Source organism: Eimeria tenella, genomic scaffold (assembly GCF_000499545.2).
Source record: "Eimeria tenella Houghton genomic scaffold, Eth_scaff35, whole genome shotgun sequence".
Lineage (NCBI taxonomy): Eukaryota > Apicomplexa > Conoidasida > Eucoccidiorida > Eimeriidae > Eimeria > Eimeria tenella.
In genome coordinates, this window is record NW_013543232.1 from 37,038 (window position 1) to 57,325 (window position 20,288).

Sequence of the window (20,288 nt, forward strand, 5' to 3'; positions counted from 1 at the left end):
TACAACCTTCGAGGCTTGCCTCAGAGTATCACTGTAGTGCAGCGCACTACACTGCCAGCCCTGTGACGAAACTCACAGAACCGTGAAACTAGTCTGCTACTGCGAGCCCGGTTCCTTTAAAGGAAACAATTATTTCCTTGCCTTGTTTTGAAAAATTATACGAATCGATAAGCAAATTCACCGGGATAAAATTCAATGGGATTCCAGGTACAGAACTGTTCTGTAGGCTTCATTGAACGGCATAGTACCAAGAAGCATGAATCACTATTGCGTGTTTATTCACCCGTGAACCAGCTGAAGGGCCACAAAAATTCATAGCATAGTCACTTGACAGCACTTTAGCCGAAACGTAATCCTAGAACTCACCACTTTTATGTACACTCCTACCTAAAATTCACCCTACAGTAAGATCAGGGGGAGGCCCTAATGTCTCACAGCATCGTAGCTATGAGAATACAACTATGAAGTAATAAGGGCAGCTCATATACTGCGTAATTAAGCGCGACTGCAGTATTATTTAGGCTACCAACTAGATGCTGGCACTCATCGCATACAGTAGCCCTCCTACTCCCCGTACTATGCAAAGTACAGCATTTGACCAACCAACTTGGTAAGCGCATGGCAGCGAATCTGTGTGTACTCACCGCCTGCCAAGCAGATATGGTCACGGTAACCCCGTACACAGGCCGTAATCGCCCTTTTTGCTGGGAGTATAAAAGCGCAACGTTGGGCTACAAACGTCGCCTGTGATGCTTTCTGAAGAAAAATTCTGCAGCCATAGAAAGCAGAGGAAAAATGGGCATTTCATGAGCCCTGCTCAAAACCCAATCTGTTAGAAGATTCTTTGGGAACTTCAGGAGCACGTTGTTGCAGATTCAGCGCCTTTTCTTCCGGCGTTCTGGCAAAGGTTGGGAGGTTCAATTCTTTGTTTGCGTGAGACTCTGCGTCTGCTGCGAGCATCTGCTGTCAAGGATGGAGTTCCAGACTATACACCGTCCTTTGCGTCGCAGCTCGAGGGAAGTGGCTCTATTTTACTCCGCAAGTTTCCACTTAGCAAAGCATAATTTAAAAGCAGGTACACATTTGTTGACCCGGGCATTTCTCAATTTCTGTGCGACCATGCTGCGCACTGTAGCTTCAGTGCGTTTTTCTAGTCCTTAATGCCGAGTCACACAGCAACCGTACTCGGCCTGTTCGCCCGAGAGTAAAGCACCTTTGCACTACTCTCAGCTGTTACGTTAAATCCATTCGATGATTTTTATTACCTTGAAGATCATCAGTGGGCTGCATTGTTGTACTGCACGCTTCGGCGGCGGCACGCCTACCGCAGCTGGTACTTGTAACTGCTACCGTTTGAAGAACGTGGTAGGCCCCACATTTCATACGCATTCACAAAGCATGAGGACCTGGTGCTACGTCTTGCATGGGACACACTATAGGTGGATTCATTCGCCAACAGTTCACAATATATCTTAGCGACTAACTCTTCTTATTAATTGACCGATAAGGAAACTCGCTCGATGAGAGCTAAATGGTCTGCTGATCGGGCCCCGCTGCTGACGGCGACGTTCGCGAACTCAGCCTATATGGCCAAAGGTTTAAAAACTTTTGGCATACCACTGCCCATAACGAGAAGCACTACACACAATGCTAATTCTCTAGATGTTTCAGGGTTGGAGACATGCACTACGGCCAGCGAAAGCAGGCTGATCAGAGAGTTGACGGGTTTACATTCCTCCAGTGTGGCCTAAGGTTAGTGCGTTGGTGAATAAAGGTAATATTTTTGTGGTTTCTAGTGCTGTTATACTCGCTTTTGTTGAAGTGAAAAAACGACTTTAATGCTTTGCGAGTTCTGGAGGCGACAGGGGCAACGTACGACGTTTGCCAACAGAATGGGCACGAGGGTGCGTGCAGACAATGAGCAATCGTGCATCTCATGTGTGTGAAAATAGCATGGATGATTAAGAAGAGAATGAGCAGAAAGACAAAAGTAAGGGTTCGGGCTTGAACTCGTTTCTGTCTGCAATAGTCGCCGTTTTGCAGGCATTCAAGCTTGTCGTTCCGGACGCAGATGCACCAGTAAAATTCCTGGCTCGCGTGTCTGCTGCGGAGATCTGGTAAACCCGGCACAAAACGTTTTCTAAGCATTTCCTAAATGCGTCATTTCTATGTCGTTTGCTGAGCTCGCGCTGGACGGACCCTCGCTTTGCTTCAGCCATTTCACTCACGCAACTGGTGTAGTCCCAGTCGTCATAGCAGAGAGCTGCTATGACCACTGGCACTACACCAGTCGGCGTTGCTTGACTCGCACGCTAGTGTTGCTTATCCAGAAGCCACTTTCAAAATTCAGCAACTGAAGGAAGCCCTTTCAGGAGAGTCTCTGCCTCCTATGCATTGTGGTAAACACGCTTTGTGCAGCAGGGCTGGTCATACGTGGTGCACATGAAGGGCACAACACGGATCACCATTTCCGCTGCACGAAACGTCTCGTTTACATGTAAGGACCTGTTACTCTGTGAAAAGCTTCTCAAGGCTGCAAAACAACCACTCTTTTGTTCAATTTCCAATCTTTAACTCCCTGTGGCAGGAGATGCTACGCCTCTTGAGACCACTTCGGTGAGGGAAATTAGTGCATATGACTGGCTGAAGCGCCTTTGATATAGTGAGCAACGATACATTCTGATGGAACTCATTGGCATCGTTCGTGCGTATGGCCACTCCTTTGCCACTGCTCTGTTAGCCAGTAAATTTGGGGTCTTCAAGAACTCCAGACCTTTTCCAGGTAATTTTGGAGCACAAGATGTAACAGAAATTGTATTTAATGCTTCGATCTATGATGTGCTTAACGGTTAGTGCAGCGCGCCATGTTTTTGGTGTGCACGTCGAGTTATCGTATCCATAGTTTCGGCGGCATTCCCTCGAAACAGGCAGGTACTAGAACTATCAAAGTGATCAGGCAGGTGCTTAGAGTGATGGAAATTCAGTCAAGCCAAAGTGCTTCGATGCAGGCGCTCTATGACCTGGGTATTGCCAATCTTTGATCACCCTCCTACTACCTTCTGTGCCTTCATCCAGCCAGTTCTACGAGACAAGCGAAACCGCTGAGTCTTTGGAGCTGAGTAAGGAGCATGAGAATCGACTTTAAGGCATCTACTTAACAGTACGACATTCCAACAAGTGGGACTAACTGCTGATTCCCAGATGCAGAGGCAGAGACAGAGCGTCCACACTGGGGACTAAACAATAAGTAGCACTGGAAAAGTGTCGAAGGCGGTTCCGTTTTTGGGGCGTGCAGTGCCACGCATGCAGCATGTCGTGGCTCTGCGTCATACCACGACCATATGGCTATGCATCTGAACAAGGTTGGGCCTGTTGCCCCTGAAGCTTTAGCTCATCAGTCAACATTTTGACCTTATCTACTGTCTCTACATTAGGCAGGAGCATAAGATATCAAGCAGTCAATTTGACTCATGTATGGAATATACGTTCCGTCAGCATACTTGCGGGGCCATCACCGGCGTTGTCCCCCCGTGCTTAGCACATACCTACTCTCGGCACATTCTGGGCAACTTGATCGTTAGTAAGACTATACATGTCTAAGATTCTTCTGGTGGCTCAAGTCCAAAGTATCTCATTTTAGCACATCACATGCGACAATCCCATACAGCACCTCAAATGGATACAGCCATGACACCGCTTAGTTCTGCCAGATTGTTTGCATTTCGCCCCTTTCATGGATACGCAAGTAAACAGAGCATCACCAAGCTGCAACTGTAAGACTAGATCATTCACTCCTCCAAAAGCCTTTCAAGTAACTCGCTCACGTTGCTTACGGCATATTCTTCTAAGAAAGGTTATTCCCGCCAAAGTGGGGCTGCACAATGAACATGTTTGGCTGTATAAGCTGCAGAAATCATTTCTGGCTTTCAAGTCCATCTCACACACGCAGTAAATGGCTACTGGGTACGCATGAGATATACAGGAGAGGGCTGGCTTAAACTTCCATACACAGCCCCTCCAAAGGATGTTGCCTATCCAAAGAGCTATGTCAAATTGTATTCTCCATGAAATTCTCGCCTTTCTGATGACATATGGACGACAACGAAGGCTACACACCGCTTCATGCGAGTTCAAAATACTCGCATGAAGCGGTGTGAAGCAGCCTAGTACGTGCCGAGCATTGTGGAAGCCAGCTTTGCATATTGCGTTTCACGCTCCAACGTCGGAAATATAACAGGTGAAGTATATGTTCTGCGGCGGCAGCGCGACACCAGAGCTGGACGTCGGAGACGCTTCTGTTCGATCCCAGGTAGTTCAGGCCTGCAGCGCCTTCTCAACCACAGGAATAGCAAATCTACCGAAGGACTTATATGCAAACAAATTCAATTTACACCTCTCATTCTGCCTAGAGGGCTTTAACCAGAAGGCCGTTTCTTCCGTGCCAATGCGCACTCGACTGTCAAACTCCAACTGTCCCCCAGTGGACTGCTGTGGTCACTGTCTCGCTGATACAGCCCAACGAAAACAACAGCTAACAGTCAGTAAGGCAGAGGAAAAGCAAGCTTTCGAGAAGATCAGGAAGGCTATTGTGCTTTATTTCAACGGCTTTTACTTGGGGCTGTCTCGGGATGCTCGGCTTCCTGTATTTTACATGCTGTAGCCCACGCTTTCGTGAACACAGTGTATGTGGCACATTCCGTTTAAAAGTCCACCACTTTCACCGAAATAAATATCTTGAAAATACTGTTCCTCTTGGCCCACCTTGGCGGTGCCGTTGTTTCTTTCCTTGCCCTGTTTTCGCGTTCTGCCATTCAGCCAAGCTGACTGTACTTCACTGGTGGATCTGGTCAAAAGCTCCCGCTCGGAAGGTGATGAGTCAAATGTTAGTTTGCTAAATATAGTGAAGGGCTCCTTGGAGTATGCAGACTTGAAGAAGTTTCTGCACAGGACTCGTCAGAAGTATGGTCAACTTGGGCCGTTGCTCAAGCCTGTCACAGTTAAACACAACGAAATAAGATACAACTTCAAAATAATGTTCGACTCCCACGGATATGGTGGAGTGAAGCACGTAGCACCTGAAGAGTGGGGCTCTACCGTGCGAGTTCGTTCGTTCCACGTGGAATTCCCCGAGGACGAGGATACCCCGGCAACACACACGTTGTCTTTGCGGAGGGATTTCGTCAGAAGAGATGGGGGGCTTAACCTCGAGCACCGTTTCCGGCGGTCGGGAGGATATGTCGAATTTCTTATTAATGATAGATTTCACGCAATCCTCGCCCTTCGATGGCTTCCGCTGGTTGCACTCGTTTTCATCACGGTGGTCATCTGCGCTGCAATTCTCTCGCGTTAGTAAACCTAACAAAATGCACGAGTGGGATTATTACTGTGGAAGGACTGCGTCACGAAAGAGAAGATGCCTACGGAATATTTGACGAGTATAACACAGCCCCAGGCCTTCTTCCCCGCGAGCCGCTCGGCATTTCCGTTTGCTAGTTAGTGGAGCGACATTTCTGTGCTGCGGGTGCATTTTCAGTGATTCTTTTCATTGCAACGGAAGCAAGGGCAGATGAATGCCTCGGGAGCTCGAGTTCAAACTGGGACTACTTCTTCTTCGTCGTCGAAACGATGTTCGCCATTGGTTATGGGAGCCCGAGGTACCCCAGCTCTTCTCGCGTGGTTTGGCAACCTAACGCGTTGTGCATGCATCAAGTTGAAGCTTTTCATCAGATACATGTGTATTACTCTAGCTTTCTCGTGCTCGCCATGTCCTAGTCCTCACCCTTCACACTTCTGTTCTTGTGCTGCGAATGGTGCCCACTAGCTGCAGGACCGCATGAGCTCTGGAAAAGCTTTCCATTCAGTACAAATCGCTGTGTAGGGGTTATGACACCATTTTATTTTGCGCAGGTACCCTTCGTGCCGTGCCTCAAGCATCATGGTGACCCCCATTGTGGTCACGGGCGTCCTGTTAAATTCCCTAATCCTGGGCCTAGTGTTCCAGAAGTTTTCCTCTGCAGCGAGAAGAAAATGGGCTCTAGCATTTACACAGAAGCTTGTCGTTTCTACTGGGTAGGCATAACAAAACAAAACCACATAGTTGCTGTGCAAGATGCTATTGAAAAGATGCAGAGTCAGTTGCAATGGGGAGTTAGTCGCACTACTTCAGTGCACCATTCTTACGCACTTCGTAATTTAGTATTGTGTTTGTGTGATTTTCTCGCCCAAGTAAACCTAGTTCAGCTGTGGAGCCCTCACCACCTGGCACCACCTTGGTAGTTGGCGAAAGTCTTCCGATGCCCGCTGGTCGTCATCGAACCCACTCTGAAAGCTCTAAACATTATTCTTCGGGGACACCTCACGCGCCTCTCCATGAGCCACTTCTTGTAGGAATTCCTGAAGAGGGGGGTAAGCGATTCTGGAAACAAGGGCCTGATACCGGATTCCCTGAAGCAGCTTGGCATCTTGGGGTTGGCTTCCGAGTATTCCAGCACAAAGTGTGGCGGCTCTGTGCAGCATCTTCAAAACATGTGAATGAAGGGCATGAGTCTCCTAGCAGCGTTGGAAAGGAGTCGCAAGAGTACCAGCGAGGCATGTCAAGCCACACGTACATGGCTAGGCCTTCAAACGATTCAGTACTACTGAAGAGTTGCGAAGGAGGGAACACAGGTATCCCCTCAGTGCAGGGAAACAGGGGCAAGCATCCAGGTCAGCAGTGTTCCTTTTCCACATGGCGACACTACCTCAAAAATTCAGTGGCATCATGTTTGGATGCATCTTTTATATGCATGCAGAGCGCCCACAAGGCCTCAGGATTTCATTTCGCATGTTGAACATCACGGAGACCTCATTCTTCAACACAAGACTCGCCTTGTTTTTCCTGGTAGATATCGATACCTTCGTGCTTCTACCGCATTGTTCAGTTCGCCTACGGCGAAGCAGTTACTTTAAGTGTTCAACCGTAGCAGTGACAGGAGTTGGCACAGGCGGTGGCTTGCTACGTCAATTCGCAGGTGCATCGCCGTGGAGGTCTTTCAATTCGCCAATTTTCCATGTTCCACACAGACACTCCTTTGGAATTTATGGCACTGCCGATTACAGTTACTGTGAGAGCGGTCTTCATTTGCTTTCGTGATCGCTTCGAACTCCCCACAGTTGGTACCCGGTTTTTCTCGCTGCTTCTCGGGCTGCGCGTGCTATATTTTGCCTGTGTTAGCCATGGGAACAATCATTCCTCTGGCTACAGCCAATGTAAACTGTGGCTCTATCCTTTCATTGCAGGTGGACCAGAGTGATATAGGGAGTCCTTTACGAGATATCACAGAGGCGGACTTGCGTAACCATGGTGAATGCTATGAACTTCTTGCATTGCTTTCTTTCACAGACAACAGGACTTCCAGGACAGTTGAAGTTTGCAGAAGGTACGCTTACGCCTCCACTTGGAGCGTGCAGAAGCATCATCATTCGCAGAATTTATCAAATATCAACATCCAGTTTGGTGTATCTGAATATATCTATACTCACAGTTACCCTCGTCGCCTGTAGGCGTGAATGAGTTGTCTCTCTTCCCCTTCATGATTGCATAGTTGTAACGACTAGCTGCGTATTTGCTTCGAGCTGCTGCAGCTGGCGACTGAATGCTGCTGTATGGGATGAATCCTTTGTGCCTATTGTAAGGCAGTCTGGACCGGACTCATCGCGTAAGGTCGCGTTAATGGCAGCTGGCATTTGCTAGAGGTTAGAAAGAACGTTTCAGGGGAAAGCATCGACGCTTTGGTCCGGAGCAGTTAGAATAGTACAAACTTTAAAGAAGCAGCCAAGTGCACGCGAGTCGAGTGCAACGATGAGACCGATTACCAAAAGATTTCAAATGCTGTGCAGAGAACTATTCGTGTGGTTTCTGCATGTCTCAGGGGCCTTTGAAATCGACGTTGACAACTTAAGCACCACGAGAGTAGGCGTTGCTCACAAGCACACAGGCTAATAGGTACTCAAATGTGCCTTAGGGCACGTCATCTAGCCATGCCGTGTGAAGGTCTCGGCGACCACCTTTGCCTCGACTTCCTTTTGCAGGCAATTTTCCCTGATTCATGAGGATAGTCACAGTGCATCTGGACTATGCAATTCCTTCGGCATTATGTAAGCATTCAAATAAGTGCTCCCTTTTGTTCGTCGGCGTTACACGTTGCGGCGACGAAGCTGCACGCAGCTCCACGAGCCTAGACCACCATCAAGAGTGACAAGCAAAGGCTGGCAACCAGGTGGCAGCATTCCAGCAGCAAGTGGCAAACATTTGACATGGGGCTTAAGATTCCGTCGTTCCCGCGTAAGTTGGGACTTCATGAGAAGCAACCGTATATGCATCGATCGAACGGGCCTGCGCAGCACAAAGCAAACTGAGGACGTCCCCCCGAAGCGCGTTCCGTCCTCTTCCCAGGAAATGACCCTTTGCTGTATCCCTGTTTGGCTGATCTATTAGATCTCACGATGAAACTTAGGATTTTCGGGGCTGCTTTCGCCTTGCGTACTTTTCCCCAGTAGTTCAGCGGTGTGTTCTACGGGCCGAGGATGACGCAGTGACTTCTGGGTACTGCCTTTACGGACAGCTATGCGAGCTCGATGGGCGCCGTTGAACGGCATCAAGAGTGAAGACACAGTGTGGAGCTTTCTGCGGTAAAAGACGAGCCATTTTGCTCTGCACTGTGCCGCGTCGAATTATGCTCATGAACAGCCGTGGTGACGGTGCTTCGTACAGCTTTGCGTTGAGCGCCATTGGTTCAGCCAAGTCTTTAATTCGACGCTAAATCGTTTATACTCCCCTTGAACAGCTCTGCAAATGTTCGAAGGATCTTCTACGTTCATTGGTTAACGCTCCTAATTCGAATAGATGAGAAGTAGCGTTCGCGCAAAAGGGCAAGACAGTTTACAGAAATGCGTGCAAGCAACGATCTAAAGCCTATTCAAGCGGACATTTCATATCTACGACGCTAAGTTAAGGGCGGACTTTCAATTAGGGCCCCTTGCGAGTTGCAGAAGCTGTATCAGGTAATTAAGTGCTGGAGCGTTGCGGCAAGTGCTGCAGCACTGACCTGCTTTTTTTTCTTAGCCGTATATGAAACCTACCATCACGGGTTTCGGGGCAAACAACGTGTTTCTCTCTGTCCACCTCTGTTGTGGGTCAGTTTCCGATGGGAACGGTGCTGGCCTGCTTGATCAGACTCTTTCCTCAATTACATTCAATGCTCGCAGAATTCCGAGAGAACAAGCCGCAAAGAATGTGGCCAGTACCAAGGACATAATGGTCGGTAAAGGGATACCTATGCAAGCATCCCACAACTGAACTTACGTGTTTATTGAAGCAACAATACATGCAGTACTGTGTCCAGACTATCCACGAGTTCACGTTCACTATACAGCTTTTGGGGTCCGTAGAGGTTGCGCAAGAAATGAACGCCAGTTAAGCACCTATGTAGCGGTCAAGAACCTCCCCACCCCCATATACAGTGAGCACACTGGGGGAAAACAGCCGCCTCAGGAGTTCAAAGTGTGCTCACTGTATATGGGGGTGGGGAGGTTCTTGACCGCTACATAGGTGCTTAACTGGCGTTCATTTCTTGCGCAACCTCTACGGACCCCAAAAGCTGTATATGTGAACTCCTGAGGCGGCTGTTTTCCCCCAAAGTCCACTAGCACCGCCTAAGGAAATTAATACTTCGTTTGAAGCGACGCCGAAGGCAGCCATTAGGACTCCCATACCATCCACTCATTTGCCATGTGTACTTGGGTTAACTAAGACGGTGACCCCGCGCACTGCACACTGTTAGCATGGGACGTAGCACAGTTACAATTCATTGTGTTCCATAGGAGGAAGCCGGAGCGTCCCGTTACCTACCAGGAGCTACCCACAGAAAGCGGTAAAAACATGAAGAGCTTTTTGGGAATTGTTAAGCTACGCTTTACGAACTAAGGTATAGGACAACCGAAATCGGAACGCGATCTCCCAGAATATCTAGAACGGACGCCATGGGATATTGGCTGTACCTGGAGGACACCAACATGGGCATGACAGAATGGGCCCAATTAAAATGTGACAGCTTACATCGTTTATCCATGTGGACCGGGAGCAAGTACTACGCCGACTTGCCAGCTGGTGGTGGACAGGCGACCACCAGCAGTAGGTCACGCACGTCGCGAACACCCTTGCTGGAGGTACATCGATACCTGCAGCTGGCCATGCCAGTTGCTTTCTGGCCAGATTACCCCGTGACATATGCAAGGCGCTAACACGCGGGGGAATAGCCCGGTTTCCTTGTTGGAGAGTAGCAGCGGCAGCGCTGGCGGAGCTCGAAACCTCGCAACAGACAACGAATTGCACAGATGGCGGCTGGAGCTGGTCTCTAGACCCCGTGGGCGAAGGGGAACCGTCAAACGGCCGGTATTTACAGGGCCGAGAATGATCTTCCGTAGCCCCCCCTATGGGGAGCGCTATGAGTGTAAAGCCTGTGGCATACGGCACGGGACTGCTTCTCGCGCGCCGCTCCTGCTCGACTTTCTGGGGAAACCCGCAAGCGCTGTGGCAGAGTAGAGCACTACGCAAGGGACTGCGGCACGACTACACGCCAAAAGGGAAACATTTAGGGCGGGTTCACAAAGCAGCCGCCGCATCCCACTGGTAAAGGAGCGGAACGTTTAAGCGTAGTAGCCAAGGCGTTGTGGGAAACGGACGTCATAGGCATACCGCTTATGGGAAGGATACGATATTTGCAGCAGCGGCAGGGCCTAGCGCCATCGCCTTCTCCCGTGTTTGGGGAAAGAGGTTGTTCGAAAGGGAGCTACCAGCAGGTGCGGCGGCGGTGCCGCAAGGCGCGAGCCTACAGACTATGGAGGAACACAGAGAACAGACTGCGTAACGATGTCCCGTATCGACAGGTCACCCGATAAAGGATTCAGAATGAGAGAGGACCTTTAGATGACGAGCGCGCTGTATCAGTGGAGGGCGCCTCCTTGCCTTTGCGGTGGTGGGAAATATGTACAGCAAGGGAGACAAACCCATTTGGTGCTTTGTGTAGCATCAGTACGACCGCAGTGCCCAGTGTGGAACTGACTGGCAACCTTTGCAATGCGCCCCTAGACACCTGGGCATCCAGGAGCTTCGCTAGCCCCAAAGTACTGAAATGCTTACCGCTCAGCGTGTGGCGACTACCGGAGGAGTGGATTTTTACGATAGGGAATGCACACCATCTACGTGTTGATCGCGTCGTGAAGGGGTTTACAATGTGTTGTGGCCGACAGCGTTTGTCGGGTGGCTGTTTCGGAGGACCGATACCCTACGACTTGGTGTTTGGGCTAGACTGGATGACGGAACACAAAGTTGCATGGTACTTTCATTCCGGCAAGCTGCGAACCCATGTGAATAGCCGGTGGTGCGCCCATCGTCCGAGTTCGTTTGTAGCAATCTATTGCAGCTGGCCCTAACGGAGAGACCCACACAACTCGTGCGGAGCCGGCGTAGGACTATCTGGCTAAACAGATGCCGGGCATGACATCGGAAGAAGCGGCGGGGCTTCTGCACCCGCCGTCAAAAAGACCCAAGTCCCATGATGAGGCCAAGACGAAGGCCGCCAAGTTCAATGCTCTCCTTCATTAGGCAAACACAGAGACGAGGAGCCTCGAAAATGCTTTACATGGTTTCTGCCTCGTGCTAGCCTCGTCTCACACTGGGGAGATCACAACTACCAGATTGATGGTTGAAGGGCAATGGGCGCTCTCCTGCGCGGTAGCCACTCAGCATACCACGAACAGTGGGCACTTCTGCCTCCTCAGCTCCAAAGTTCCGTTGTAATCAGCATTTGACGAAGACTTCCCGTGGGTGACAGCTAAGATAACGTTCCCCCAGTTCCATGAGTGCATAGAGTGGCCTGAGTCGAGCAGCACTCCTCAGGCGTCGCTTGACATCTTACGGGCACACCGGAACGTCTTTCCCGAAAGCCTTCCTATTGGGCTGCGTTTGAAACAGCCGTACGACCATCGCATTCTCCTAGTGACGAGGATGCTACCTACCAAGTCTGCCATTTGCCGCGTGGCACCTGACCATCTCCTCTTACACAAGCAGGGGATCGCCAGACTGACGGTAAATTGGTGAATAAAGCCGACGTGCTCGTCCATCTGAACCTCCACCATCATGTTAGACAAGCGGGAAGATCAGAGTGGGAGCGCCATATGCCCACGGCTGTTAACTACCAAGCCCTGAATGCACTCACGGTAGTTGTAAAAGGGGCGCCTGCTACCTTCCAAGCCAACATAAACGCCTATCTGCAGCGAGTCACTCGGCCAGGAAGTCATTACATACTATGTCGACGGTCCTTTCTATAAGCCGGATCTGCCGAGCGATTTTTATCAGTAAGTGCAGATCCACGCAACACGAACTCACGTCCTTCTAGTGGACCAGTCCTGCTGAGGCCATTAAACCTCCCGCAAATAAAATAAAGACTATCCGCATGTGGCGCGGAACTCTGGAGAACCAAACACAGGTGCCCCGGTTTCTCGCCACGGTAAAGTACTAGTGTATGTTCATCAACCTATATTAACCTAACGCCGCCCGCTCCCTTGTAGATGTTACTCGTAACTGCACCCCCTGCATTGGCTAGATACTTACACACAGGCGGTGCGTTGCGTAAAGCAACGTTTAATTGAATTCACCACCCTGCAGGTTCCCCATACCTCGAACCTTTCGAGTTGCATACCAACGCCTTAGGCTACGCCAATGGTGACCCTGTGCGAGCTGGCAAAGCAATCCGCTTCCTTAGTCAGGTCATGAACCCCAGTTAACAAAAATATTCGACCTAAGACCAAAAGAGCCTAACCGTCCTGACAGAGGTGGACAAATGGCTGCAGCTCTCCGGGGTCGCTCAGCTCAGAGCCTCCAGCAATCCCCAGGCCCTTAGGTACATACAGCAGCTCAAAGTGCCAAAGCCTCTTCGCGGCTGCACACCCTGTTCGCTTGACTTTGTTGAAGAATTTCCCGTCCTCACCAGGACGTACCTCCAGGGAGAGAAAAATCAGGTCATGGACATGCAATCGCGCGCTTCTTGTTTCTCTACCCGGTCCCGCCTAACAGCCCCGCCCTGCAGTCCACGGCTCCACTGCTTCCAGCCGCCGAACTTCAAAGCCAGCGCGACCGGACCCGTAACACGCGAAGGGCACCTACCGATTACCGCGCGTTGGCAGGGCTTCGTCCTCTACCGCGCAGGAAACCGGCTCCGCCGCTCAGCCGTTCCCGTTGCCGCCTGCGTCCTCGGCACCCCTAATGGCGAGGACTGGTCACCTTCGTACCCAAGATGTTCCATTTCGTGTGACCCGTCTACCGCTGCCGTCGCACAGGCCTACTAGGACCTCCTCATCGACTTCCGCAATAGCCTCTTCGCCTTCCCTTACGAGGCTCCGTACTTGCATGTCCCCATCAACGGTCTTTGGTGCACCTGCGTTCCGTGTTCCCCGATAAAGTCACATACGTTCTGTAGGCATGTAGTAATCCTGTAACTGCACGGCACCTCGGAGAGAACAAAACATTCCTCGCCCTTAGCAACTACTAATGGCCAAGCATGCGAGCCTACAACAAGCCGTACGTCGTGTCCTGGACGCAATGCCGCGCCTCGTAAGAACTAGAGTAGAAGCCTGGAGGCCTTTAAGAGTTTGTTATTCCGTCGCGCCGTCGGAACCACATGAATCTTGATTTCATCACTGATCCCCCTATCACTACCGTCGGGGTCGACTCTATTCTCGTCTTGCTTGATTCCCTCAGCAAGGTGGCTCACTTTATTCCAACAAAGAGGTCATACCCCGCCTCTAATGCGGTGGTACCCTTGAAAAACCGCCTTTCCGCTACTATCCATTCCATCACGTGATTACTTTCGAAGGCGATCCTCGTCTTCAGTCGAACATTCGGCCCAGCTATGCAACCGTTTCAACATCAAGCGGGCGCTGTCGTCCTCTTTGCACCCCTAGACAAACGGCAAAATAGAGTTAACTGCACTCGAGAGGAGATGATGTGCATATACATTCAGTCCGATGAACAAGACTGCGAGGGCTCCTGCTGGCACTCAACTTAGCCTACAAAGATACTAGCCATTCCTCAACAGAGCTCTCACCCTTCGTGATCATGATTGAGAAAAATCCGCTTACAGCGGCAGACCTGGACACTGTCGCCGCTCTTGACGCTAGCCTTGAACCCCCAATGGCAAAGTAATTCCGCCAGTTATCCGGCCGAACCGGGATCCATATCATGCGCGCTAAGTGTCAGCACATGTGCTATGCGGATTCTAAACAACAAGCAATGATATATCCTTGAGCAGCGTAGTTCTGAGAATGAAGCACAGTAAGTTGTCCAGCAGCGAAACTTCCCCGAAGACCGCTTCACAAAGGCATCAACTCAGCACGCTCCCGCAGGCCCCGCCTCGGCGTGTGCCTCGCGACTCTGCGAGCCTCATGAACTACGCGCCCAGCCCCCGCCTCCACAGCAGAACACCCCTGTGTTTTCTAGTGCCCATCCGTAGCACGAAGTGGTCCGGAAGATGGCAGTGCCCATGCGGCGACATGAGCACCTGCGCTTCCACTGCGTCCTCACTACAACGTTGAGAGTACGGCTATGAAACTAGGCACATTAGATTGTAATAATAGACGCTAGGCACTACCAACACTAATAAGTGGTAGCACCAATGGTATAGGCAACACTGACTCATAAGCCAGGCTCCACTCGTGCATAGGCGGAGATAGCGTACGCAACTAAGACGAACAGCCACAGCACGCAGCAATGATGCGCGCCGTATGGAACTAACTGACAAGGGCGACATCCAGCTGGGCAGCAGGGAAGTTGTAGTGCATGAGCCCGCTAATGGATTCCCGTGGGCGTCTAAAGCCTAACAGTAGAAGCTCGACCTCTGAAGGCCAACAATAGAGGGCTGGGCTGGGCGCTCTATAAAATTAGCGTCTGTTCCATGGTGGCAGAAATCTAGCCACGGCACACCTCCCCGGAATAACTCAGCAGACTGACCGAGAGGCCAGAATGGTTACGGACGCACTGCTCCAGCCCACGGAGAGACTACTCTCCGGAACTCGAGGCATGAGCCTGCGATCCTATGGGCCAGATCTATTTTGGTGACAAACTCATTTGAATTTGTCGTTTCCACAATAGGTAATATATCTCGTCCGCCGGGGTAAAAGCATGCATAGCACGCTCCACTCCTGGCCTTCCTACTACAACGCCTACGCCAATAGTTTATTTTGGTCATGAATTCATGGCCTACGTGCAGTGTTCGCACAGAAACAAAGTAATGTGTTGCGAAATATTGCAGCTTATTTGTGAAATAAAATCGCTCTCCTTTGTCAAACACACGGTTTGACATAGACCCGGTGTGCGAAGCTTTGTCATTTGAGTTTCACAAGCTTCCAGCTATTTCAGTCAGTGGCTGCCTTTTCATCGGTATGTTGCGCTTTCCGGGCGGATTTCTCCAACCTTCAAACTGTGACAATACCGTAGTACCCCTAGATGCAATCCATCTGACCGAAGTACATCTTATCCCGCTGTTTCTTCATTTCTCGTTACGCCTTTTCGTTTCCTCTGCGCCTTCAAAACATGTTGTGGTGACTTAGGGGAACGCTTTCCAAGGAGCGATTGGAGTAAATCCTCCCGGTTTATAGGACTGCACGCGCAGCCACTTGTTTCCATTTATCCCAGGAGCAGCTCTTGACATGCACTGTTCATTCCCAGCTGGAGCAATTTCAGAAGCTGTACGTTCCTAGTGCGCTGACCCGAGGGTGAATGAGCGAAGCACTTACATAATGAGCCTCTTGTACAAAGACTTAGAGTCTACACTTCGAAATCACAGAACAGCAAATATATTGGTCTTAGTTATTTGTTTTTCCTCGTCGAATTCCTGAATGGCAGTTACTCATGCCGACAACTGCCAGCATATCATAATCCTAACAGCGCTGCAATGTATGCCTTCAAATCCCTTTATTATGTAGAAATACTTCTCTAGCACACCCATTAGGTCAAATATGATTAAAAGACCACTAGCAGTGTACGCAGGCTCGGTAGGCTGGGCCACAGACGAGTTCGGCTCTGAAGAACCAGTACTTCTCCACAGTGAAGGCCGTTGAAAACCTTGAGCGAAAAGTATGTGAAATCAGAAGCTGAAGAGAAGCTGGCAAGTAAAAGTATCTCTGGATCTCACCGTTTTAATACAGGAGAGTACAGGTGATTACTAGGAGAACTATCTGAACTGTTGCTACAGGAAGTAATGACCGTGGAAACCGCAGCTGCCACCAAGAAAGCTAAGAAAGAGGAGAATTATCTGCACTATTGCTACACGAAGTAATGATCGTAGAAACCGCAGCTGCGAATATGCAGCTGCGGTTTCTAGGGTCATTACTTCCTGTAGCAATAGAAGAGCTTTTGGGGTGGCATTTTGTCTATGAGACTTTCATATATCTCCAGCGTGAAAAGCCTGTTTCTCTTCTTCCGGCTATGCACGCTGGAGATATACGATGACAGTCTTACAGACAAAACGCCACCTCAAAAGGTCTTCTCCTGTGCAGAAACCAGCGCCTTCACCGAAATCTACTGGAACAAGAGAAATGCATATTCGCTAAGCGAGATGATTACTAAGCCCATAAAAGCATTTATTCCTCACACGGGTAATTCACTTTTAGTAGGTGGCAGAGCGCTCTCAAACCGGAAGAAAAGGCAACTGCTTCATTACGTTCGCATTGTGCTGAGAATGCAGTATCCATCAGCGGTGCTCCTACTGAAGTCCCTTGAGTGAGCGGCAGCCAGAAGAGAATTCCTCTTGTACGTTTATGAACGTACTGTCCACTTTTTTTGCTTCAGCGAAGCTAACCCTGCTCACGCATGATGCCACACTGTATTGCATGGGTTCTCGCCCGGCCACCGCAGAACCGCAGATGCACCAGAATATTGAACATGCAGAGCTACGATCCTGTTATGAGGAACAGCAGGTAGATATCGCTAGAAGACGTGTAGCCACCAGTGCTTTCCTATATTTCTTACCGGTTGAATTCAGCTTGTGTCCGTGAAGTGAGCTTGATGCTTTGTCCATTAACAATGCCTCTGCGCTCCGATGCAGGGAAGAAGCAATGGGCTAGTCACAGAGGGCTTTTGAAAGTGCTTATGGTGCATGAAATGCACAGGCAGATCGTTTTGACGTTAGGAATGCCGTAGAAGCGGAAATTGCCTGTGTGATATCGACCTACTACGTTTTTCCTAAGACGCTTGAAGCAGCCACGATGAGTAGGTGAGGACCTGTGAGAAGAATCTCGGTAAAGCTCGGTGGGACGAAGCTATGGATATGGATGTAGTCAGGGCTCAAGGCCTACATTCTATTAAGTGCGTTGATGCAGCACAATACTTTCACACAGAAGAAGCTCACACAGAAGTACGAATGAGGGTTGCTTGTAAGTTCAAGTGTACGTTGAAAACAGTACCACGTTAGGTTTGTCAAATGTAAGGAGAAAAAGCTGCAAAAACAGCATTCACTGTTGGCTGCGTAGAACCGTTATCAAGACGCCCTGGGAAGCAGCAGGGAAGAGCATCTGGGAAATGCACTGCAGTGATGTGGAAAATTGAAGAAACATGCTACAGCGTGTTGCCCGACAATATCCTTGCAATGCGGACACTGTTCTCAGGCAAAAAGGCACACGGGAAAGTATTCAGTGGATAGACATGCCTTTACTCGATGCTGTAGTAGTGTCTGAGAATGCGATTTCCCACGATCGACTGCTACAGTGGAGATACGAGAATTCCTGTTGTGTTTATTTGGACTTGGAAAAAGCTGAGCGCGCAGGAATGACAAGAGTCCGCTCAGTGAAAGCAGAGTAAGCTGGAAAGCGCTGAAACGGGAAACAATGCCCTTGAAATGTTGTGGGAAGCTTCATATAATAGAGGGCAAGTGACAGTCCGCGTTTATCTGAACGCGGTAAGATGATAAAGACAGAAATAGGCTGGGGATATCTGCCGAGGACGTTCATTGGTTTCTAGTCATCACAGAACAACCTAGAGATACTTCAGCAAAGTTTTCAGCATACGCATGTTGACCGTGATGCCTACGGTTAAAAACGTAAGCATCGCAAGTATTCTGGTTGCAGGAATTTTGCGGAACGCGAACCAGCAGCAACGCATTTTCATCTCTGACGTCTGCTCTGTGATTGCAAGTGCGAAACAACAAAAACAAGTGGCTTTAAAAAATGCAAAAGTACTATCATTCATGGTGGCATCACGGAGAGCCAACTCAATAACAGGAGCACAGCAGCATTCCGGGCTCTTATGTGTAGCTGAAGACAGGTGGGCTCACGGTTCACGCGGTATTGCTGCTTGTGCTCCGCTTGTCTGAGCGTTAAACATTGCAGGTGGGGAGGAACCCTCCTCTTCTGGCTCCAAGCCTTCCTTGTAATCGAGCAGACACTTTAGCTTGGTGTTTCTCTGTCATATGACCTCGGAAGTCGGAGTAAAAAAATGATCTAAGAGATTCACGTAAATGAAGACGCAAGCATTTATCCTATCATGTTCCCATGTGGACCCAGTTTGGAGAACTAGCGGTGCAGCGCTGTTTTGTGGCGAGCGGCATTATGATCCTTAGGCTGTGAGTTTGTTCTGCTTATCGGCAGTGCCGTGAAACACGTAGGCTTATTCAAAAGCTGGGAATTGTTCCATGTGGTATACCTGCAACGAACAGTGGCAGCAGCTTACAAAACAACGACAATACTGCCAAATTACTAATTCCCACTCAGCATCCTGCTCTGTGCTGACGCGTAGCAAGATCCACAGGCGAATTCCGACTCATTCAAGAGACAGACTGGACACAGAGATTCATAAGCCTTGAACTCAATAAAGCGATGCCACATGCTGTTCAACTCGTAGTAGCTTGAGGATAAAGCATTGAGTCCAGTGGGACGAAGAACTAAAGAACTTCGCTTAGTTCACCTGGTTATAAGATCTGGTTAAACCACCACTGCATGAAAAGAGATGCTGGTTTTCTCGATGCAAACTGCTTTTGACTTTATGAGGCCTTCACGGGGAAAAGGAAATAACAGCGGCTCCGCTTGAGGATGTAGACGTGGAGCCTCTTGATGAGCGCTTCCGTGATGGACGCAAAGGACTAGCCGCACCGATATGAGCCTTTCTGAAGAGCGAACTGCAGCTCTATATAAAACGTTGATGTGCAAGAATCTTCCTGTTATAGATGAGACGACAGGGCTCTTAAACAGCGTGAGAGTCATTTATTAAGTAGTTTCTCTGGAAAACGGGTCTCCGTTACACTGTAGATAACGTTTATTCTCCAGTTGGAAGTCTATTAGGAGTCATTTTTTCTCGGATGCAGGTGATCCTCCGTTGTATGGAACTAAGTGCTACAAAATAACCCGCTAAGAAATGGAAACAAGGCTATTTAGCGTGGAAAATGTATATTTCCACGGTGTCTTTAACTCTGCGATGGTTAGGCCAAGTAGCGTTATCCAGCACGACGCGGTTTTGATATTATAGCCTCTTTTGCCTTCCGAAAATTGTTCAGCGGAGTGTACAAGCGCGGAAGCATGCAGTGGAGCCTGGTGTGTGGTGCAGTCACGCTGAGAAGTCGTATGGAAGTTTATTATTGGTGTAGGATGTCTCTTGTACCTCGCCTAAAATGAGGTCTGTCGCCTCAGCGTTAGTTCCAGGCTGCCGTGCATCCCCTGTGCAAGGACAGACACTACCCGTGGCTTTCCACCTGCAGCTGGTGGCCTTCTACTTCGATAGGATAGCGCGCTTTCTCACTGTGGTTTGAATTTTTCATTTTAATGCTGTAGACGAGTCATAGAGATTTCTTCAAAAATGTCAACACGGTGCAGCGGTATCGGAGACTGTTATTCAAGTATAAATTCTTTTTGGTGCGTGATACTATAAAATTCTCTGGCACCTGGAAAAGTGGAAACACTACTGGCTGCGCAACACAGATGATCTACGGACGGGACAAAGTAACAGCACGGCAGTAACTCTTGGGTGAGGCCATCGTGGACGACGCTTCCTAGAAGCTATCTTTCGAAGTGGCGTGACACGAAAGTAGACGCCAGCAACTGTTTGAAAGGGTCACCATGGCAAAGACGTTGACAGTAGGGAATACGGTCCTGCAGAACTGCAGGATTTGATTCTGAAGCAACGAACGGTTGTATGTTAAGGCTGTAACATGCCGTGTCATTCTGCGACAAGCTTCCTCCAGAACGAGCGAGAATGCCTGATGCAT

The 20,288-nt window shown here is 49.5% G+C and overlaps 1 protein-coding gene across 1 annotated transcript; it reads left to right on the top strand.

Annotated features, from left to right (window-relative positions):
* Positions 1 to 4,246: 4,246 nt before the first annotated feature.
* On the top strand, positions 4,247 to 7,981 carry ETH_00023945 (uncharacterized protein; the record flags this gene model as incomplete). Its single annotated transcript, XM_013376453.1, has 8 exons — positions 4,247 to 4,656; positions 4,816 to 5,345; positions 5,534 to 5,654; positions 6,018 to 6,069; positions 7,011 to 7,103; positions 7,279 to 7,418; positions 7,624 to 7,697; positions 7,911 to 7,981. The coding sequence occupies 8 exons, from the start codon at positions 4,247 to 4,249 to the stop codon at positions 7,979 to 7,981; spliced, it is 1,491 nt and encodes a 496-aa protein (XP_013231907.1).
* Positions 7,982 to 20,288: the final 12,307 nt, after the last annotated feature.